Consider the following 25172-nt stretch of genomic DNA (forward strand, 5'->3'; position numbering starts at 1 on the left):
CCCATCCCTCGCTGGGGCCAGCAGGCCGGCCGGCCGGACGGAGAGGGGGGGGGGGTGGCGAGGGAGGGGGAGCGGGAGCCGCCTCTCCTCCGTCGCTGACTGGCTGCGGCTGACGCCTGGGTCAGCTCTCATGTCTGTCCCTCAGATTTAATTAACGGGCCTCTCCGGTGCAAAGCAACCCCAGCGCGGCAGTCGGCTTCCTCTTCCTCCGCCTGTCTCGCGACTCCACGCTGCAGTCCACCCTCCCTCGATACCAAACGCCGCTCTGCTCATTCATTTGTTCTGCACTTTTCCAACCTTTTCTTCTCCCTCTCTCGCTCAACCGCATACCCACAGAAGAACTCAGACTTGAAAGGAAGTAAAAGAGACTGTGTGACGGAACAAAAAAAGCTGTTGGAGTCTCGCAGCTGAACATGGAAAAACGAACACTTGCGTCTGCTTTGATTTAAGCTTATATAAGGTCAGCCTTTAACGTACTGCTACATGTTTTTGCAACGTCATGTGGTCAAATGCGAAATTTAATAAACGTGCATCATTCTGATCATGCGAAAAACGCACTTCCAAACGGGCCTGTTTTATCCATTCGACCCCTAACCTGGCCCAGGGACGGAGGCTCTCTAATTTCACTGGCAGACAGAATTAGACGCGCTGCGTGATCGGATTGGACTTGTTTACAGACACGAGTCTAGCTGCTTACAGCACCCGTTAAACCTCTTTTAAACGCTCAAACTGACAGATTTTGGTCATCAGCTGCACCGCAGGTGGCTTCCGCTCTTATTCCTTTGTGTCTTGTCCAATTAAGATTATGTTTAATTGAGCATCTTCCATTTAAGTTATGGGAAAATCTTGTTTTCAACCCAACCCTTAGATCTCTAGTCTAGTATAAACCTAGAGCCCAGTAATAGTAATTGGATCCATATTCAGAGCCATACGATCAGAGCGATATAGAGGATGGGGGACAGTAGCTTAAGACTTTATTATGCTGCGCCGAAGCTACTGTAATAGGATTTAGATACATATATTCACATATGGCCATTTTACCAGAAACCCATAGGATCCTTGACTTGACTATGCTGTATTTACTACAATCTAAAAATGCAAATTAATTTTTACTAAATATTATAAAATAATAATTATATAATAAATAAATGAATAAAATAATAAATACATTTAAATTAATACAATTAAAATAATAACTACTTTTTTAGTGTAAATTAGAATACTTTTAAATTATATATATATATATATATATATATATATATAGCTGTCTATAACTAAAGCTAGCAAAAAAAATTTTTAAATAAGTAAAACTGTAAAAAAAAAAAAAAGAAAAAAAAATACATAAATATTTGTAAAGTGTAAGTGTACAACCAGACAGGTCAAATTTACTTAACCATGTGGTTCAGAAATAAATAAATGTAAAATAATAAGTTTACATTTTTAAATAATAAAAAATAACTACTTTTTACTGTAAATTAAAACATTTCTAAATTGAAACCTGTCTAACTTTAAGCAATTAGTAAAAAACTTAAAAAAAGTCTAATATAAATTTAATTAAATAACACTTAAATAAATAAATAAATAAATAAATACAACGTAACTGTAAAACCACACAGGTCAAAATTACTCAAGAATTATTTAAATACAGTAAAATAATCCCCTATGATTTCAGTAAAAGCGTAAACTATTGAAAATAAAATTCTAAATACATGGCAAAAAATATTATTAAAATGAATAAAACTAAACGAATGAAAAAAAATAAACAAATACATACATATCTTTAAATATCAAACTGCAACATAAACCTAAAAACAACATTAAAGCCAAAGTGTAAACCAGACAGATCAAATTTAACCATGTGGTTCAGAAATATATAAATACATTTAAAATAATAAATTTGAATTTTAAAATAAATTTAAAATAAATAAAAAAATATAAAATATAAATGATATATATACTGTAAAACCAAACAGGTCAAAATATCTGTGCGTAACTATGTGGTTTTAATAATAATAATTTATTATTATTTAATAATAATAATTTATATAATAACAATTATTATTATTATTATTATATTTAATAAGTAAAATAATATTTAATAAATGGAGCAATTCCAGTAGGGTCCTCGCACTGCAGTGCTCGGGCCCTAATGAAAATATAAAATAAAATTAATTAAAAAAAAGTATAAAATATTAAAAATAAAAAAGGCAACAAAATATTATTAAAATAAATAATAGGGGGGGAAAAATACATATTTTTTTAAATATTTAACATGCAACATAAATCTACAAACAACACTAAAGAGTTGTAAAACCAGACAGGTCAAATTTACTTAACCATGTGGTTTAGAAAACAAATGAGATTAACACACAGTATGTCCGGTAGTCCTTCTGTTTGGTCCGAGATTAATGACAAATAAAGCTATTTACTCAGAGTAGTTTTAACGGTGGTTTAAGTTGTGCGCTAAGAGAGGCGAAGACAAGAGCATTAAGTAATGGAATGAATATGGCCACAATGGAGCGAGTAATGAGCTTACAGCCCTCAATCATGCAAATTAAACCGAATTAAAATACTAGCACGCAGTCAGTGTAATTGTTCTACATCAATCAAAAGGATAAACCCTGTAAAAACAGAGTATGACGGCAATAAAACAGAATAATATAGACAGAGAAAGCCACAGAAGCAATTATAACGAGACTATAGCTCAGATGCTGCACATTTCACAGATTTGACAAGTGTGTATCATAATCATAAAAGCATTTTTGGCTGCTTTCACCCAGACCACTTCCCATGCATGTCCATGTGTTTTCTTTCGCTCTATAAGTTCCATATCCATAAACGCATGGCTCATAATGTACCAGAACATTCATCCCCGATTATGTGTGAATGCGTCTCAGGTGTGCTGTCTCTAGGTGTGTCCTACCTGAGTGTGCGGAGGCGAGGCTGAGGTCGGAGCAGGGCTGGCCCTCGGGCATGCCGTGCTGTCGGGTGTGGTGCAGGTTGGAGATGATCGTTGAGAGGTCACTGTCACGACTGAAAGAAGAAAGAAAAGGAGAGAGGGAAAGCAAGAAGAAGTGAGGGTAAATATCTCTGGTGATTCCTAATCACAGATTCATAACGCAAAGAAACACTCAATATCAAAACTGCCCAGTTAGACTGAAATGATCAAACTTACCAGCTGTACACAAGGAGAATCAAGCACAAAGTATACAATAAGTAAACCCAACGTGTTTCCAACACAAACAAACTCTAACGAATCAAACACGGCCGACCCGGTGCACTCCGGTTTGGTCTCTTGTAGCTGAAACGCTTTCTGCCGTTGGCTCTTTTGCCTCGCTTCTGCATTCATTGTCTTTTGGATTTTAAGCGTATAATGAGCGCTGACAGATTCCTGCGTCAAGCAATTTCGAGTTTCATCCAGTCTCATCTTCAACCTTAAGATGTTCTAATCAACACATTCAACTCATAAGCAGTTTATGAGCTTAAAACCAGGTGATTATGGTTTTTATGATCGCTCTGCTGAAATCGTTCGGGTCTCTGGAGGCGCGCGAGGCGCGCGGGGGATGAGAGTAATCTCTAGAGATCTGCCGTTTCATAAAAGAACCCGATAAGTGGAGAATAAAAGCGGCTGGTTTACCATTCAACATGAGCATGTGGATTTAAAATTTAGAATGGATAATAAAATTTGTATGTAATTCAGCTGATATTTAAGGACGTATTTATGCTACAGTGGCAAAAAGGCCTCACACGCAACCGGAGAACCAGTCTTGTCAGCCGTTTTGGACAAGTGAAGAAACCATTGAATATTTAGCTTGAGAAACCCAACGCCCTATCAATATCTACTTCGAATTATCTTATGATAATCAACTTGATCAAATGTTTCAAACCTTATCTGTCTAAAAATGTCACATGATTTGATTAAAAAAACCCAAGTATCCACACTGTATCAATATTATCTTTCTAATATTTCAGTAATATTTAATAAGTATATCTGTTAAATGGGTTTTAATTAGGTCAAAGGAACCTATTAGGTTTACACATAAATCATTCACTGTTTAAATAGTTTTATATTTATTTTTAATATTGTATTTTTTTTAAATAATGTTAACACATGATTCATATACACATGAAACATATAAAATGTAACTGTAAAACCACACAGGGCAAAATCGGTCAACCTGTGGGTGACTATGTGGTTCAGACTTGTTAAATAAAATTAATAAAAAAAAAAAAAGGCAAAAATAGTATTAAAATAAATAAAAATGTTAAAAAGAAATTAACAAATACAGGCATACTTTTTAAATATTAAACTGCAACATAAATCTATAAACAACATTAAAGCCTAAGTGTAAAAGGTCAAATTTACTCAACTATGTGGTTCAGAAATAATATATAAATAAATACTTTTTAGTTTAAATTAGAATCTAAACCTGCCAAACTTTAAGCAATTTGTGATAGACTTGAAAAAAAGTCTAATTTAAATAAAATAAATTTTATATATATATATATATATATATACACTAATGTAACTGTAAAACCACACAGGTCAAAATTACTCAACCTGTGGATGACTAATAACATAATTTGAATGAAAAATATGAGGTTAAATATATTTTATATATTTTTTATTATTTTATAATTAGGTAGAACACATAAAACAATCCCTCTTTCAAAATAGTTTATATTTATTTTTAATATTGTATTTTTTTAAATATCGTTTACACATGATTCATATACACGTGAAACATGACGAAAGAGGGTTATAGCTTTTCGCAGACTGAGAAACTGATCCCAAGCCAGGACCGTCATCGACGCCGCACACTTGTCTTCCTCTCGCGGGTCGTCTTTTCAAGGCCAACTGAAGGGTTTACAGATTAGAAGTGGACAAGGCCGTTCCCTCAACCTCCCTTCCTCCCTCCTTCGCCCTCTCATCCTTTCCTCACTCATCCTTCATTAACCCTTGTAAGTCCTGCTTGGGCCATGTTGTCTCTATAGAGACTGATAGAAGAAGTGTGTCATGGAGGTATTTTAATGCAATCTGATTACAGCTCTGATCGCATTATAACGCATAATGATTTCAAATTCCCGATTAGCATTTAGCAAATATCAGATGCATATCTCGCAGCGCCTGGCGGTCTGTGGGGCGCACTAATGTCAAGTTCTGAGGGACGTTTTTATGGGCTGTCACGGGACAGTCTCGCAATCCGCTGTGTTGCTGTGGTGGGCCCGTGGCCCTGCTGTTTGTGGCAGTCGAAATGCTAGTTTTACAGTCCGTAGATTACAGGCTGGGCTTCAGTAATGTCAGCCTGCCACGCTTATAGTTCAGCTACAAACAACACAGCACGTACAGGAATTTATTCTCCATGACCGAACTGGGCTGCAAATTCACTTGTCATTCCGAGAATCCATGACAGAAATGTCATTGGTCGAGTGCTTGACACAAGATCAGACGCACGATACTTATATATATTGCAGCATTCGCTATTAATCCTATTATATCACCTATTAAAACAATTTGAATGAAAAATATATATTTTATATATTTAACTCACACAATTTTATTTTACAATTAAGTTTACACTAGTGCTGTCAAACAATTAATCTCGATTAATCGCATCCAAAATAAAAGTTCTTGTTGACATATTATATGTATACTGTGTATATTTAGTGTGCATATATAAATACACACACATACAGTATATATATTTGAAAATATTTACATGTATTTACAAGTATATAACAGATATATATAAATAAATTTAATATATAAACAACATACTTTTCTTTAAAATATACATGCATGTGCATGTACTTCAAAGAGTGCTTTCAATGATTAATCGCAATTAATCGCATCCAAAACAGAAGCTTTTGTTTACATAATATGTTTGTGTACTGTGTATATCTATTATGTATATATAAATACACACACATACAGTATATATTTATATTCACATAATTTATATTATATATAAATATATTTAATATATAAACATATTTTTATGAAATACATGCAAGTGTGTCCATTTATATATACATAATAAATATAAACAGTGCACACACATATTATGTAAACAAATATTTTATTTTGGATGCGATTAATCACGATTAATTGTTTAACAGCACTAATTTAAATATAAATAATAAATATACACAGTACACACATATTATGGAAACAACTTATTTTGGATGCGATTAATCGCTATTAATTGTTTGACAGCACTAGTTTACACATAGATCATTCACTCTTTAATTAGGTTATATTTTTAGATTTACTGTATTGTAAGTTTTGCTTTGGCCATGTTGTCTCTATAAAGACTGACAGAAGAGCAAAATAATGTTAGGCAAATTATAATATTATCTTAAGTGCAACTTAAGTTCTAACAATAATCTAATTGAGTTAAATGAGAACGAGCATTGTTAAATGCAAATTGTTAAAAATTAAAAAAAAATACATATAGTCAAATTAATGTTTACAAATAATACATAAATTATACAGAAAATTATTATTTTGTAAAATAAATTATAAAAATACTATGTTTATTTAAAAAGAATTAAAAATAATACATTTATATATAAATATTATAAATACATATATACAGTATAAACAAACAAAAGACAATTTTACTAATATACAGAATGGATACATACAATACAGCGAAAGCACAATCGTTCACTACATCTACAAGAATAAAACACTATGATCAGAAAGCTCATATTTCATTTGACACTGGCAAACTCCCAGATAAATACAAAGATAAATGAGACTAAAATAGATCAATAAAAGAAACATTAATTCCCTGCAAAATATGCAAAGCAATTTGACAGAATATGCTACGTAGTTACACCGTACAAAAAACACAAACAGCTCCACCTCTAGTACAAAACTATTTTCAAACAGCATTTGGATTTAAACATCATTCCGAACGCTGACATTCGTCTACTCTAATTTGGCAACAGCACTATAAAATATTAAAAACTCGCATGAAACTATGCTACTCTGCGCAGCGCAAAGGTCCATTTAACCTTTATCTAGGAAACAACTCTGGCGTTCTCTATAGGTCATCCAAGTTCCCTCATCCATCCCCTTAACAGGGCATCAGTCCAAACAACAGCTCCATCTTCCAGCTCCCGCTCTGGCAGCTAGGGAAGGCTATTATCCTCGGACGGAGGCTCTGCAGTGAGCTCACTAAGCAAGGACATTGTTAGCAGGTTAATTAGCACACTTTTTCTGGGCTGTCCCGGTGAGGACCGCTAATGAGGCCTCCCACGACTGGCGGCCAAGGTCATAATCTGCGTCAGGGCTGGAGCTAAGACCCGGCCGCCTGAGTCAGCGATCCCACACAGGGGAGCACAGGGCGGACCTGACAACTCCGCTTAGGACATGAGCCGCGGCTTATCGCACAGTGAAGACGATCAGCATAATCTCCATCTAAACTGGTCAATACCTCTTACACCTCCCCGTCAAATGCATAGACACTTTGCCCCTGATATGACCCACTATAAGAGGACATGCACTGGGCATTACGGAAAGAAAAAAAAAAAAAACATGTCCCAACAAATTGGGACTTGATGACTCTACAGTGACTAATATATACTATATACTATATATATGTGACCCTGGACCACAAAACCAGTCATAAGGGTCAACTTTTTTGAACTTGAGATTTATACATCATTTGAAACTGAATAAATAAGCTTTCCACTGATGTATGGATTTGTTAGGATAGGACAATATTTGGCCGAGCGTGAAAATCTGAAATCTGAGGGTGCAAAAAAATTAACACTGAGAAAAATCGCCTTTAAAGTTGTCCAAATGAAGTTCTTAGCAATGCATATAATACTAAGTTTTGATATATTTACAGTGCGAAATTTACAAAATACCCTTATGGAACACGGTCTTTACTTAATATCTTAATGATTTTTGGCATAAAAGAAAAAAATAGATAATTTTGACCCATACAATATATTGTTGGCTATTGCTACAAATATACCTGTGCTACTTATGACTGGTTTTGTGGTCCAGGGTCACATAAATTATATATATATATATATATATATATATATATAAAATCTGAGGTAGAAAAAAATTGTTAATTCACTAAATTGTCAAAAACAGGCATTACTATTCTGTTTATTTAATGTATAAAAACATTTTAATTAATATCTAGCAAATGTAATATTTTTAATATAAAATAACAATTAATATTTTTTTATATTAAACATTTTTAATATACCATAAAACTTTTTTTAAAATTTATTTAAATACGTTTAACACAATAAAAATAATCAATAACATGCAAATACAGTTACACAACACACATGATGCCAGTTTTGTGATACACTGCGAGAAAGTTTCTCTATACCATAAAAGTTTCTCTATACTATAAAATATATCTCATTACCATTATATACATTTTGGAACCATCGCTCAGCCCCTGCAGCTGCGGTATGAGGAAAGTGAATATATAAATGATGGACATACTTGTCTATTGAGTTACACTTGAATTTTTGTGTATATTTTTTAATACCATATTTGGAAAGTGCCAAAAAATGAATCAGAGGCATTCAATGCCGCTTCGGAGTCAGTGCTTTAGAACGAAATGAAAATCTGTGACACCACAACGAACAGCAAAACATCTTTCCGATGCCAGAAAGATATGGGTTTTTGCATCAACTGTGTGTTGTTGCTGGTAGCAGACACATTTCCTCACCACAGCACTCACATGCAGAGCTGAAAGCACTTCCATCTGTTCTTGACGTGCGTCTGATATAGGAGCACTAGGGCCTAGGAGTAGGGTTTGTGGTTGAATGTGGAGAAAACCAGCTGCACACCTGCACAGAGCTCGGCTTGACTCTGAACTGAGATTCAAATGCTGCTAAAGGGATAAAGCCCTGCTATAGGAAGCTCTGTGAGGGATTTAAAGGAATACTTCACCCCAAAAATGAAAATTATTCACCGATAATCTTCCCCTCCAGTGAGCTCTGCTCAAGAACTGCCATGACTGAATCACTGATTCAATAAGTTGAACCGGATCAGCGAATGAATCATTCAAATAGGTTTTGTGAACCGAACAGATTAGCTAAACAGATGCAACTGCAAAGAATGATTTGTTCACTAATCGGGTATAAAGCAAGTCATACGGACTTCTTTAATGATCATTTTATATCGAAATCACATTCTCATGTTTGAATACTCTAATCCCCATTTTTTCTTACTGCAAGTAAATATTTACACTTTTTTTATTTTTAAGCTAACTGTTCCTTTAAGAAAATCCTTCTCGTTTTGTGCTTATTTGCTCAAATGGCTGGGTATTTAAATATGACACCTGAATGAAAAGCATTCGCTAAATGGCAGGTATTTATGAACCGACTTGAGTTTAAGGCAGCTCAGAAGGCCATTGGACAGACATGGTGTTCCTCATGGCAGCAGGAACGTTGGGGAGGGAAATAGTGGCAGCACAAGTGCCCCTGCAGTGACACGGGAGACGAGAGCTGGCGCCAGATATAGAGGTCACACTGAGAGCTGGCAGACTGGGCATCCTGACGCCAGGGCTTACACCATTACTGAACACAGCGCTGATAGTCTCACCCTGACACACACACACAAAGCGGTGCCAAGCAGAAAGTGGGAAGGCATGCGGAGAGGATGCCTCCTTTTTACAGAAAGTGACAGACGTTTTGCACTATGAACTGGCACTGTAAAAAAGGCCAAATGTGGCACAAAATTGAGACTTTCACCATTACTTTTAATAAACAATCATTCCGAAGAATCCACTTACATACTGTCCAGTAAAACCAGTAAAAAAATGCAACGCTACAGCAGCACAAAAAAAATCTAAACTTTGAGGGAAAAAAAAAAATCAATATTTCTCTGTGGTTTTTTTTTCTCTGTTGTTATTCTGCTCACATTCAGACCGAGCAGCCAGGCCTCAGCTAGCGAGGAGAGCAATAAATAAATATCGAAATAGATACATAAATAAATGAGAGCGCAGTGCGTTCTCCTGAGCTTTCCTGTTGTTCCTGCCTTATAAAAGCTGATGGGAGGTCGATAAGCATGCGGGAACCCAGAAAAGTAGAAGTGAAACAAAATATTATTTCACCACACTGAATGTTGCGCTGTTGGATAATTAGAAAAAGCCAACAGCTGTAAAAGCCTAAGAGGTGTGATATGCGGCGTAACGTCTGTTTAAAGACAGCTGCCCTCTGTAGATGTGACATTAATGACATTGATTAACTCATGTGGTTGAAGCAAAACCAATCAAAGGAGATGCTAACAGGAAAACAACACCTGATTAAAACATCTTCACTGTTTTAACTCTTTACGCTGGCTTGACAGGCAGTGAGTTGAGATGCGCGTTCAATGCGATACATTTACTTTCTTAGCAAAAAAGTTATTTACAGAACAATCCAGACTGCTTTTACATAAATAGGTGGTCTACAGTTACATTCAATGCAGTTGTATTGTTTTAACATCCCATCCAATCACCTGGATGACTGAAAATCTTCGCAGAAATAACAAAACTGCAAACAAAAGGTATAGACCAGTTCACACCAAGTCTGACGTAAATACACAAAATTAAAGTACAAAATATCCTTTGCACCAAAACTATTCGATGTCTGAGGGAAATGATTTTAGGATTAATTAATTTAAAAAAAAGTAAATAAAAAATGGTAAAAAGTTCTGAAATATTTGAAGAGATAAATCTCAATCAAACTAGAGGTTGAGTTATTTTAATTAGGTAAAAAAATAAAATTAAAAATAAGGTAACTAACACAATAAAACAAAACAAAAACATGATAACATAATGAAAAACATGATTTATGAAAACTGTAAAAAACTGAGTTATCTGCTTTTGCAAATAAACTCAAAAGTCATTTAAAACTCAAAAAAGGGATTTAAATCATATTTAATCTACGAAATAAATGATCTGGAGTTATAGGGGTTATCTGTTTTCGCAAATAAACCCTTCATTTGTAAAAAGACGCATTCAAAAAAATATAATCGACGCATTTAGTTGAATGGTTTTTTTTGGATTTGGACTTAATTCCAGCCCTATGAATTTAGAAAGTGTGGGTGTAAATTAACAAACTGTTATAGCGTACATAGCGGGACGCATTTGTCCGCTTTTAAAAACAGGGCTTTGAACGACAAGTTTTCCTGAAAATAGTAAACTTTAGAACACTCAGCCTACAGCCGTTCCTTGGGAAGAGCCCTGGATATTCTAAAAGTTCCAGAACTGGAACCCAACCACTAATTATTGCCTTAAGAGAAGGTTCTTTCCAGGAATCCTACAGCATCACGTCCCCTTCCCAGCAGTGTGTCGCGCAACACTCCAGAACTGCACGGGGAAATGTTTTAACAAAACAGAAATGAATGAACGGCATACACGGTCACATGATTTAAAGTAAACTTTTTAAAGTACACATTATTTCGTCCGGTGGACCACACAAATGATTGAATACGAACGATTCTATTAAACCTGTGCGAGCGTAGCAAAACCAGCCAAACAAAAACAGCTAAGGTATCCTTAACCTAAACCATTTCATGCACAAGGCTTTTCATCGTCAGGAAAATTATTCCCAACCAGGCTACTAGCCATTCCTGTAAATGTATAACATATGGGTCTGTTGTTTATCAGAATAAAGTTTCCAAAAACACCCAGTGTTGAGGCACTCAACAATATTATGATAAATAAAAACAAGTGTCAGATGAAAATGCCCTTGACTGTACATACCAGCATTTTAAGAGCCTGGCCAGTCACAGTGCGCTAAAGACGCTGGTTTGGGTTGGCTTCAGTCCTGAGGTTTGGACCAGCTGATTTCCACTTCTGGCTAGCCGAGTGCTTACATTCAGGTCCAGACAGCCACCAGGGAAGAGGACGGCACGCCTTGCTGGACAAACGCGTCTAATGCTAAACACAGACAGGTCAGGCCCTTCTCTGAAGAGGCCGCAGAAACCCAGGGGGAAGACAGACAGTATTTCTATCCAGACAGGTGCAACAGTTGTCTGATTTATTTCCTTTCCCTGTCCCTCGTGCTCAAGGGGAGGGTCCACCATTCTGGAATCAACCTGCCTCCTCCTCCCCTGCTTCATCTAATCCACTTATGTTTCTGCACTTAGTTTTTTTCCATAGGTTGTAAATAAGAAAAATGAACACAAACCATGAGAGTTTCCTAAGCAAATCAACCGTTAAATGGCAAGCATTTTTAAAACATCAGACGAATTTGGCTTTACCGCTACATTAGCATTCATATATTAAATCATATAGGATGGGCAATCTTTTTTGGAGGCTTTTCTTAGCAGGTTGTCCTCTGAGTAAGTATACTATCTTATATAATCCATGATGGTTACTCAGTAATGACCCAGACAAGCAGTCAGCACTTCTCAAAGCCTGGTGTTGACACACCTGACTGTGCGCAGGTAGGCTTCAGGAAATGATTGGCATGACCTTGAAGACTAATACTATGACAAATATCTCATACTTGCAAATTTTATTGCTAAAGCAGAACGCGTAAGCGAACGCTTTCAGGAGGCCAGTCGACACATGCCTTTGTCTTTATCAGCCGATTTTACTTACATTTCAAAGATTATAAAACCAAGCTCAAAATGGTTTTTAAACAAATTCTAGAACGTCATTACCCGAAGACCCTCAACCCCCACATGTGAAATCACTAAGAATATAAAAGACCGAGCCAAGCGCTACGCTTCAGCTTAAGCGCAGCTTGTTTTCTAAAAAAGAAAGGTCTGTATGCCTGCAGGATACAGGAGGACTGAAGACTAATCACCTATAAACCTGCTGGCCATTAACATTAATCTGGTTAAAAGATATAGGGAGTCTTCTTTAAGGTGTCAAAGTGTACCGGCTTTTCTCACGGCAGTGGCTGGAAATCCTCTGAAAACTAAATGCGCACTATTGCGCAAACGCATATTCGTCGAGCCACATCTAAAATTGCACTAATTTTGTTTTTAAATATCTTTGGGCATAACATTGAAGTACACTTGTGTCCAAAAGTCATTCAAAATTCAAAAAGGGATTTAAAATCATATTTAAACTAGGAAATAAACCAAATTTTAGAATGTACCCTAGTAAAAAGTAATATATTGAAAATACATTTAGTATAGTTCAAATGTATTAACATATTTAGTGACATATCGTTTGAGACTTTATTTGAAGTACTACTTGTACACAATGCTTATTTCTTAATATTAAGCCAAAAATGTGTTTTAATGTCACTATTGATGAGTACTGTATGGCCTTTGAATAATATCAATCTTTAAATGCAAGATATTTCAAGTGTACCTAAAGTGTCCTTGCAGTGGTTCCACTTGGTAGCACAATCAAGTATACTTAAGCATATCTTTAGTTGGACTTCAGCACATTTAAAGTGCATTAATTATAAAATCAGTTGTTCCAGTTTAGCAGACTTTTAAGTACACCAGTTTAATACACTAAAAGTACAAATGCAGGGTATTTTTATTAAATACATAAATATGAACATGTATTTGTAGTATACTTAGCATAAAATAAATGTTTTTTAAATACTATTTAGTCTATTTATTTTTAAACTAGGGAAAGAAAGACACTGACACTGAACTTCTTTGTACAAATGAGTAGATATTCTTGCTTCTATCGAAGCACAAGAAGCTCTTTGGATTATCTCAAAACATGCTGGAAAACATGATCATCAGGTTTTATACAAACATCGATCATGCAGCTGAAGTTCTACCGTCATTAAAACAAAAGAGAAAAACAAGTCCTGAAATGCATTTGAATGCAACTCAGTATGTTACGCTGATAACGCATTAAAAAAATGCTAAGCAGAAGCGCTGTCATGCTTTTGGGAGCCCTCTGTATACAGTACATATTAGCAGATACATTTGGACTGAGGAAACGCTATGCACACTCTACCACAACACTAATATAAACTGCAATGATGAGGCGTAAATACGATCAAACGCAAAAAAGAATTCCCCATACTTCACCATCCATTGACTAAATCCAATTTGTTAAGACCCCTCCACAACTCACTTACCCAGTCCAGCTCAATGGAAATTGAATTTCATAGATTGAACATCCCATTATCTCTTTCGGTCAGATCCTCATCTGAGTAAAGTATGGGTGAGGTGAGCGGCCCCGGAACAGAGGAGAGACGTGGCTCCTCGCAGTCCGCCGCCTTTAACAGGGTAAAAGCCCTAGATATTAGTCATAAGTGTTCTTTAAATTCATTAGCATCTTTGCACGCGGGCGTCTGAAGTGTTGGGTGGGGGGAGATCGCTGTAATAAGTTTAGCTTGCCGGTTCTGGTTCCTGGTGCCGTCCTTGGTGTCACAGGGTAAGTGGCTGCCAGCGGCTCGGGGGTTGAGTGAAGGAAGTGACCAAGGAAGCCTTGCAGATGAGGGCTTAGGTTTGTACCTGGGCATTCAGCGCTGATCCGCTCCGAGGTAAGAACTCGGAGCCCTTCTTTATTCTGCAACATAATCATATTCAAGTTGTGCTTGTGCACACATCTGGTGTTTCCAATGCACAAAACCACCCTCACGTCTTTTAGAAGTGTGACAGCTAGCTAGCATCCTGTGTTAGCTTGTGGGGCTGAACAAAATGAACTGATCCAGCTATGACCTGCCTATGCTGGATGAGGGCACGACCTCGTAGGTACGTATAGGCTGCCTTGAGAATGATATCCCAACAGTGCTGTGTAATGACCCAAATTTACCGCTTAACACCAATGGGCATAAACCCAAGCCTCTTATACTCAAATGACTCAACCATTGGAATTCATTCGCCATTAACTGCAGGGAAAAAAGCCAGAGCTACAGCTATTATGGCACATCTTCACGGGAAAAGAGGTGTTAAACAGAAAGGCAACTAAATAAGTCAAATCATCGCTATACGCATTGGCGGTTGCTCTGAGAAACCCTGACAGGAGCTAGGGCTAACCGAGACATTTTTAGCAAGAGCCGTGCGGCTAATGAGAAAAGAGAATATTGTCTTCTCTTACTCTTCTCATTAGAAGCACTGAAGCTTCCTGGAGATTTAACTATCCTCCACAACAGCGCGTGCAGACACCGCCAACACAAACTCTCACTGCAAGCACCGCCGAAACTACTGCTGACACTTCAATTCAAAAAAACGTGAGTGAAAAATCACCTAAAGACCCTCGGAAGACAGAAAGCCTGCAGTCTCAAAGCAACAGCTAGCTTTGAAAGGCATGCTCTAGTGATTAAAGAATACTTAATAATAGATCAGAACCTCAAGGCCGGGCTTTTCAACAAGTTCTTTAGTAGAAGCGGAGATGGTCTGACAAAAATGTGGTTCCCCAGACTCACCTGCCAGGGCTGACATCTGCTGGCTAGTTATCACCTGTAATGCATTTAGGCAGAGCGAAAACGCTGGCGGAAAAAAACGTTCGCTTCAGCCACTGCTCTTAGCTCACTGCTGCACCGACCGCAGGCTCATAAGCTTCTTCAGGCTTGTGTGCCAGAGAGGAGGGAGGCCAAACACAGCTCATGAAGATTTAATGAACACTGAATTCCTTCATTTCCCTCGCACTGATTGGAGACGGAGATGTGGAACTTGTAGCACATCGCTGGATGGCTTTTATTTTTCGTGGAAAGCAAATATTAAGACTCTTCCAAATAATGGGAAACTTAATTATGCTGCCTCATTTAGGCTGAATTCTAAGGCGGCACTGCATATATGCTTCACAGAGACCGCAATCCCAGAACACATTGCGTTGACTTTAATAAAAAGTACTAAAAAGTATCAACAAAAATGCTTTGCGGAATTAAAAAGAGATACTCAACCCAATATTTGTGTTTAAAGTGAGTTACGGCCTAAGTAACTGCTTTTTTAAAATGCATGCAACTTACGAATATTAAAATAAACGTTTTTGGTGAGGTTCCCCTGGTAAAATTAGCATTCAAGGGACTAAATTTTACGTTACTGAGGTAGCTTCAGACATGATAAACAATCCGCAGCAACAGTGCTAAAGTAGCCCAATTCCGCGGGAAAACCGTGGACTTGGCAACATGGCAAATGACCAAAAAAATACTACATACATTTTCCCACCATAGTGACTGTCCAAAAACACTGACATATATATCTATATGGTAAATCATTTAAACATAATTGAACATTTTAACCAAGTGAGTGACATAAAAAGTGATACAAGGACACAACTGTGTTAAACGTGTTAAAGGGGTCATGAACTGCCTTTTTTATTTTGTACTGTTCTCTGGGGTCCACTTATAATGTTATCAAGACTGTTACATAAAAAAAAAAAATCATAATTTAGAACCAATCGGCAGACTCAGAAATAAACGCCCACTGCTATGATTGGCTAACAGCTGAGCATGTTTGACAGCCTACATCCTTCATAGATGGACGCATAAATGCTCAGTACATATCTAACGATCTGTAATAACAGACAAAGCAATAGTGACTACGTAATAAAAACATTTACTCACACTTGTATGTTGTTGTATCTTGTTTGTAAACGAATCCATGGTAAAATGAAGTGAACAACAGAGTTCTTACTGACGTGGTCTGGATTTTCATTAAAAACAAAGTTCATCCACTTTTTCCTAATGTTGGGATCAGGATGCTGTTTTTGCATCATGTTGCCTTCAGAGCCATCTTTATCATTTGGTTTTTGTGTTAACCTGCGTTTGTCTCTTTTGTTATTTACAATACATGTGCGAATTGGTGGGTGGGTCTAAACAGGCAGTGATATAAAGGCAGCCGTTGATAATCTTCTGTGGAGGCGGGGTTTAGCCACACTATGACATCATAAAGTAGCACAACCTAACATTTTGGCAGATTGGCTTCAAGACTATACTTATGAATGGAAGAAACTGCAACGCGGAATATGGCGTAATAGTCCCACCTTCTAAATGAAAGAGCCAATCGCTGATCGGTAAAGTTACTGCATCACTGCAGCGGCTCTTAAAAGCTCTGGTTCCCATAGAAACTTAAGTCTAGACCAGCCAAAGTGCATTCGCAGACATAAGTGCTAGTGACTGTGCATGTGCATTGGCTGGACTAGCCTAAAAAATAAGCTTTTTAACGCTATTATGCTATTTGAATATAAGAAGCAACAGTGATGGGGCCGTTCATTTCAGATTTTGTTGCTGATTTGAAATATGTAAATTAATTGTGAGTTCAGCAAGCAGTTTTTGAGATTTCAGGATTAATCCATTCATTTAGAGAGGACTTGGTCTTGTATGAGCTGCCTGAAGGCGTTGTAAATATGGCCACCAAATGAACAGATTTTCCTTTGCTTCAGTATAGGCTGTTTTTGGGCTAACAAGAAAGTTTTGAGTTCTGCAACTTAAAGGAGGTTTTTACAGTACAACGACCCTTTTATATTTCAAAAGATCAAGAGAATTTTGATTTCTCAATTCATGACCCCTTAAGGCCTGTTCACACCAAGAACGATAGCTAAAGCAAGGTATATAGATAACTATGTTAGCGTCCATAGTTGCTGCAGTTATGTCGTCTGCTGCTTTAAATGCTCAAACTCTTTGAACTTTGAGGTGGATTCTAATTGGCTATTAATGTATTTATCATTCATCAGCTGAAAAAAAATTCAGAATTTGATTCTGACGCCATTGTTTTTCTGTCGTTATCATTATAGCTGTAATGTGAATTGTAGAACTGAAATGATTATTAAAACTTCATAGTTATAGTCATCATCTTTGATGTGAATGGCCCTTTAAACTAGGGTGACCACTCACTCTCTTGCTTTCCACAGCCTTTAACAAGAGCTAAAACCAAAATAGAAGTGTGTATGCGGTTAAGGGACATGCTGAAATATTAATTTAATTTTAACACAGAGGAAACGAATCAGACTGTTCTGAGATCTACAGCATCAAGGAAGTTGCCATGACTTCAAATACCTCATCAACAATATCACTTTTCATACGCTTTATGAGAAGGCCTCGTGTTTATTTCTGTGTATGTATCCTGTGGGCTCTCAACCATGGGTATTTTGCTGGCACATCCTGTGTGTGTCTGTAGCATCTGCCAGAAAAGTAAATGAGCGCATTTGCGTGTTAGAGGGGATGTGTGTGTCAAAATAAGGGGTGTGAGGGTAAAGACCTAAGTGTTGTTTAAAACTTTAAGTGCTATACTGATGTCTGATATGGCTAAATGCTTGCCGGCAGATCATGGTTGATGTATCAATGCCTGGCACTGGCATTGGCACTCAACTTTTTGACCACACACTCACACATACACACACATACACACACAACAAATGCTCACCTCTTTCTCATGATAGTGTAATGCAGCTCTTCCTGTTTGATGTCTGCATGATCTCCGCTGGCCCGCTCGCTGCCCTCACTGTCGTCACTGCTGAAAACGGAGGCCAGCTCCTTTTTGGGCACCCGTGTTGGCGGCAAGGGGATGGTGCGTTTCTCTGCCAATCGCCCACGGTTCTGCAAGAGCACAGAGGGGACAGACAGACTGAGACTCTGGGAACAGCCTTCTCTGATTTTACTGGCTTGAGCTGCGGTACAGAGAAATGGCTAATGTTCCCGATCCGTCACACGCTGGTTGAGGTTTCAAGTCTTTTTAGACTGATAAAACACATTCTGAATGGATTACAGGCATCTTCATTATGTTTTTCGCATTTGCATTCATGTATTTTGATTCATGAAAGGCTAGAGTTTTCTACACATACCTAAACGTAAAGCCACTGGGGTGTCTAGGGAACCCAGTGTTGCAAAAGTTCAAGAATCTGGGATGCGTTGCATCAAAAAGTTTAAAAACCTCTAATTTAGCTGACACATTATTCTGAAGCAATCTGGGATAAATGACACAATGGTGATAGTTTCTCCTGCTGTCATATGACCTACATAGACCAGCCTCACAGTTCACATACATTTAATGCAGCTGAATCACGAAACTCATAAATGATTAATTGTGAATCACAGGTCACAAATCATGAGGAAGTAATGACAGAACGAAGGGAATGCACAACAAGCTGAACTCTCTGAATAACAGCAAAACTCAGTCAGAGAGACCCGTGCAGAGGGAAAGACCATTGATCCACGAGACCGGTGATGGAGGATGGGTGAGCGAACGAGACGTGATAGTGATTCCTTCTCTTCCTCTTTCCCTCTGTCCGCATCAGACATCTAAAGACAGCGAAGGATGAAGGGGATGAGAGGCCCTCAGGGTTTAGTGTGTGAAGCTGGGCGACCTTTAATGTGACCTGAAGGGGTCAGTGCAGATTTCTATGCCTCTATCTCTACCCATGAGTGAACAGAGAGCGAGAGAGAGGATTTGAAGGGAAAAAGAGAAGAAGATTAAGAAAGTGAAGGGGAAAAGTAGACTCAAAACAGATTGCAAAAACAGTATGGAATAGAGGGGTACACTGTGTTGCCTCAAAACCATAAAATAAGAAAATCTACACAATTTTTGTTTATTGTGACCATATATTTATCCATGCTGCTTGTGATTCAGAGATGCACATGGGAAGTACATAACAGCACATTTATAGAAGTCTAAATACACTTGTACACTACCAGTCAAAAGTTTTTGAACAGTAAGATTTTTTTATGTTTTTTAAACAAGTCTCTTCTGCTCACCGAGTCTGCATTTAATTGATCCGAAGTACAGCAAAACAGTAAAATGTTTAAATATTTTTATTATTTAAAATAACTGCTTCCTATTTGAATATATTTTAAAATGTAATATTCCTGTGATCAAAGTTAAATTTTCAGCATCATTACTCCAGTCCAGAATGTCACATGATCTTTTAGAAATCATTCTAATATGATGATTTCTGTTCAAGAAAAACATTTTTTTTATTATTATCAATATTTAAAACAGTTCAGTACATTTTTTTCAGGATTCTTTGATGAATAGAAAAATCCAAAGATCAGCATTTATCTGAAATGAAAAAAAATGATAGAAATTAATACTTTAATTTAGCAAGGATGCTTTAAATTGATCAAAAGTGATGATAACGATGTTTATAATGTTACAAAAGATTTCCATTTCAGATAAATGCTGTTCTTCTGAACTCTCTATTCATCAAAGAAACCTGAAAAAAATTCTACTCAGCTGTTTTTAACATAATAATAAAAATAATAAATGTTTTTTTGAGCAGCGAATCAGAATATTAGAATGATTTCTGAAGGATGATGTGACTGGAGTAATGATGCTAAAAATTCAGCTTTGAAATCACAGGAATAAAATACATATTCAAATAAATTCTTTTAAATAGTAAAAAAATATTTGAACATATTGAACATGTATTTGTTTTTAAATATTAACCCAAATAAAGCACTTTTCCCAAAATGTAAAACAGTGTCAGTGCCTCAGTTAATAGTGGGTGTATGTTGTGCTTCCAAATACAAAATACTATTATGAAATCCTGTTATGAGCATGACTACAAAATGTTGCAAATTCAACATTCAGATTCAGACCTTTTCCTGTCTGGTTTATGAAATTTTGTGCATTTTTATTTATTTATTTATTTATTTATTTATACAGTCATAATTAAACTCCCCAATTAATTAAATTTACTCTTTGAGATGGTTATACCTTACAGATACTTTCTTTCAGTTCATAGCAGAAAATTACAAAGCGCCACAGCTTACCCCAATCTTCCCTACAGGAGTGTTCAGAGATCCAGAGGAATGGATATAGCTTTGAAAAACTTCAACTGAAAAGTCTGTTTGTGTGAATGGGTGGTGTATGTGTGTGTGCGTCTGTGTGAGAGCATGCTTGCATCTCGTTCTCTGTCAAACTTTGCCGAGCCCTGCAGCTATCCTTCCTCCACACCCAAAGATCGCACGCGCGCATACACATATGCAGAGCATCCCACAGGAGCCGAGGCGTGAGTGGCAGGCCGGGGCAGGAGGTGGAGAGACTAGCCAAGAGGCAAACAGGTGCAGCCCCTCTGGATTCTCTCAAGTGGCATACATTAAAAGGAGGAGGGGAAAAAGCAGAAAAAGATGAAAACATCCCTGAGGATGGGCAGGCTGAACACACTTTTTTCCAGAGCGACTGTCTTTTTTTTTGCAGAGGAGGCAGATTTTGTCTGTGCATCGTGTTTTTAACATATAAAATGAGTTTAGTTTGATTCATAATAAGTTTGTTTTTAGTTTTGCACATCATCAAGTATCAGATTTAGTTATTTAAACAGGCTAATCTCGTATAAACTCATATTAAATGATATCAACACAAAACTGAACACACAAACACATCTTTTCTCGTGACATTATGTTCGTGCGGCAAGTGCGTTTTGGAGCTGTTAACAGCCACTGGAAGCCGCGTATGAAGTGCGGCGGCACTAGTGATGCTTTATCTGATAAAGTTAGTGTTGAGAGACGGCTGTTACCCACATGGCCTCAGCGGAGACAGGCATCCACACACACACTTCCCTGCCCCCATTCCTCCTCTCCAACCCCCACCCTTCTCAACGTCCTCCCGGAAAGCCCCCGTCCAGCCCCCTCGCTTTATTCGGCGTAACTGACGCAGAACCGGGGGCGGCTGCGCACTATTTCCGGTAACACTTCCGCACAGAGGGAGTCAGGGAGGGTGCTTCAAAACAAAAACATAAAAAACCTGGGCTTCGATTCCCGCCTACATGTACATACACACACACATTCACACCCTCACACACACTCTGTCACTCAGGCATGGAAAAATATTGAATATGAATTTCCTCTAAGCAGCATTTCTATGAATAAGCCTGCCCACACTTAATGTCTGCCCTTCAATGAGACGTGCTATATATACATTTGTACAAAACACACACACACGTAAATATAAAACCGCACATGTAAACTCAAAGTGAGTAATCAGCTTGGTTGGGGTTTCTGTCTTAAGTCCCATAAAACTCATGAGCTGAGACGCCTCGAACTTATGAGAGATGTTCTCACCGTCTCCTCGTAGAAAAGACCTCACAAGAGGGAGCAAGAAAACAGCAGAATTACGGCACAGTAAAGCTGCCCTTAGATAAGCCATAACAAGCCAGGGAAAAAAACTTTGCTCAAAGTTATATAGGGCTGTAACAAGCAAGGATTGCTTAAAAAAGACACACACTGTGACCTCTGGTTGAAAATGAAGGCTATGTATGTTACAGTTCAACAGTTTGGGGTCACATTACCCTCATTTTTAAAACTTTTATTTCTCAAGGACATATTACATTGATCAAAAGTTGAGCGTTTACACACTCTGTACTCGCGCGCTTTTCTATGCACGCTACCGCTCACACATGAAGCGCAACAGACAACTTGCGAATATTGAACTGAATCCTCTTTAGCATCCACACACAAAATTATGACAAAATACCCATCTCAACAATCATTCTGGTAAATGCATGTCTTAAGTGAGTAAAAAAAAGATGAGATCAAAAGCTGATGTGTACTGTTATATTGGATTCCGTGCATCAGGTCTTTAATGCTAATCAAACTATAAAACAGCTTTGATCAAGATCTAGATTTAATTTATACACTGTAAAAAGTTTTTACCAGTTTCAACTTAAAAACTTAAGTTCAGCAGCTGCCTTAAAATTGTAAGTTAATTCAACTTAAAACTACAAGTAATTTCAACTCACTATAATAAAGTGAGTTAAAATGATTTGTACTTTTAAGTTGATTTAACTTAAAAAAAATTCTTTTAAGTTTTTAAGTTGAAACTGGAGAAAACTTTTTAAATTACACTTAATTATTACATTTCTGTACCTGAATATGTATTTATCATCGCTTGTAATTTGTGTATTTTATTTTTACTGGCCGTTCACTTGTCTTCAATTTTTCACTTGTTTGATAATTCTTGGTTAAGCTAGTAGTTTTTGCTGTGGTACTGAAGAAGTACTTAGCTTTAAGTAATAAATGGAAAGCAAAGTTACAATGAAATATTTTTTTCTTGTTGATCCAAAAAACAATCCTATCTGTGACTCAAAACCCATAATATATGATCCAAACCGTGAGTTTTGTGATCTGTTGAACCATGTCGCAAAAGTTTTGTATTTTAAATAAATTCTTCAAGAATCCTGAAAATATTAAGCAGCACAACTGTTTTCAACATTGATAATAATAAGAAATGTTTCTTGAGCAGCAAATCAGCATATTAGAATGATTTCTAAAAACTTGTGTGACACTGAAGACTGAAGCAATGGCTGATAAATCAAGCTTCGCCATCACAGGAAGAATTACATTTCGATTTTTTTAAATTATAATGATATTACACTTTTTGATCAAATAAAAAGTGACTTAAAAAATATTTTACAGTCCATAAACTTCCTAAAGAACTTACTAGAGTGCAGCCACAGTCAAACTAGACTTTGAGCACCACTGACTTTCATTCATATGCAGTTAAATATGGGAGACAGGAAACACAAATTCATGCAAAGAAATGTTGTGTTCCGCTGCATACAAAAGTTAAATCTGGCCTGCAAATTTATATGACAAGAAGATGTGTGACCAAAAGAGGATCTACTGTAAATGCCACAGACTCCGGGCTGAATTCAAGTGCTGTTGGGAACTTTAATAAATGGTATATTTACACATTTACACAACAGAAGCGAAGAGCATGACATCACATGTCGTGTTGCATTGAAATTCACAGGCTCAAAGTCTAATGTGACTAAAATAAGCTTTGAGAGATAGTTGCAGAGTTACTAAATGTGACACTGGACCACAAAGTCAGTCATAAGGGTTAATTTTTTTTTCTGAATAAATAAGCTTTCCATTGATGTATGGTTGGTCAGGATAGGACAATATTTGGCCGAGATGCAACTATTCGAAAATCTAGAATCTGAGGGGGCAAAAAAAAATCAAAACACTGATAAAATCGCCTTCAAAGTTGTCCAAATTAAGTTGTTAGCAATGCATATTACCAATCAAAAATTAAGTTTTAAAATATTTACAAAATATCTTCATGGAACAGGATCTTTACTTAATATCCTAATGATTTTTGGCATAGAAGAAAAATGAAGTATTTTTGGCTATTTCTACAAATATACCCGTGCTACTTGAGATTGGTTTTGTGGTCCAGGGTCACAAATAATAAAAATATTAAAAGACACAATTTGTCATTAAACATCATTTTCTTATGCAACTTCTACAGAACACAGTCTCCTTCCAGAACGTCAAGTTGAATTGTTGGTCTCTAAGGTGATGAGCATTGATATGGTGAACAGGTGTTTCACGTCATAGCTGTTACCATATCGTGCATTTTAAACTAGAGCGCTGTAGTGACTAATCAGCAAGCGGGGCCGGATCCATCCGGTGTATAATCTGCCGTATAATGCGTTTCAGTCTACTTCTGAGTTCTGAAGGCGTCCCCACATTTTTTATTGTTGGCTCAGACAGTAAGGATGATATGGAAAAGCTGAGAGACGTTTTCTTGGCGCTGTGTTTTCTGAAAGGTGCGCTGGCCTTCTGCTAAGGTACACACACACACAAACACACACACATTTGCGCACAGCAGTAGCAGCTCATGACATTCCTGCAGCTGTGGCGTGCTCCCCCAGCACTGTCCCCGGGGGACGAATGCCTAATGAGTCACGCGTCTGTCTGCTCTAACCTCTGTGTGTTTGTGTGTGTGCGCCGCAACCACGCTGAGCGTAAGTGTGGAGGCGGGACGCTGGGCAGACTTGGCACAAGCTGGGAAGGGGGCATGTGGGTTGGTGTGGCGCGGTTTAATGTGCCTACTTAAATCTATTGGCACATTCAATAATTTAGGGAAGGAAATGATAAATACTTCACGTGCACACTTCTTCTTGCCATAAATTTGCCTTGGAGTTCAGTTACATCCACGTGATGGGATCTAATCAACTTTTTTTTACAGTTGGCAAAAACTGGCACACAACTTCCTTCCACCAAACCACATTAACTACACAGTTTAACTTTGTTGCCACCGATGCAATAGTTATGGAAGTAAGTTTATATGGTAAGTAAGAAAAAGCTGAAGGGCAGTGTGCTTCCCATCCGCACCCAGAACAATCCCCCCCTCCAACCTCCCCCCGACCCATAGGGTGAGCGGGCTGTGTCAGTCCAGTGAAGCGTTTCCCGGCGCGGGGAGGTCAGTGGCAGTCCAGCCATGCGTGCCAAGATTTCTCTGCCTGCGTTTGGATCCCCCCTCCCATCAAAAAAGACAGCCACAGGAGACCTTTTTGGATAGGTACTGACTCCCAAGAGTCCAAAATATA

At 37.4% G+C, this 25172-nt stretch overlaps 1 protein-coding gene across 1 annotated transcript in view; it reads right to left on the bottom strand.

The window, feature by feature from the left end:
* Positions 1-25172, bottom strand: part of samd11 (sterile alpha motif domain containing 11) — a 73027-nt gene that overhangs the window by 37071 nt on the left and 10784 nt on the right. Inside the window, 2 exon segments of the mRNA XM_051097338.1 lie at positions 2924-3033; positions 18266-18438. Of these exon segments, the coding sequence (XP_050953295.1) occupies positions 2924-3033; positions 18266-18438 (283 nt within the window).

This window comes from Labeo rohita, chromosome 23 (assembly GCF_022985175.1).
Source record: "Labeo rohita strain BAU-BD-2019 chromosome 23, IGBB_LRoh.1.0, whole genome shotgun sequence".
Lineage (NCBI taxonomy): Eukaryota > Metazoa > Chordata > Actinopteri > Cypriniformes > Cyprinidae > Labeo > Labeo rohita.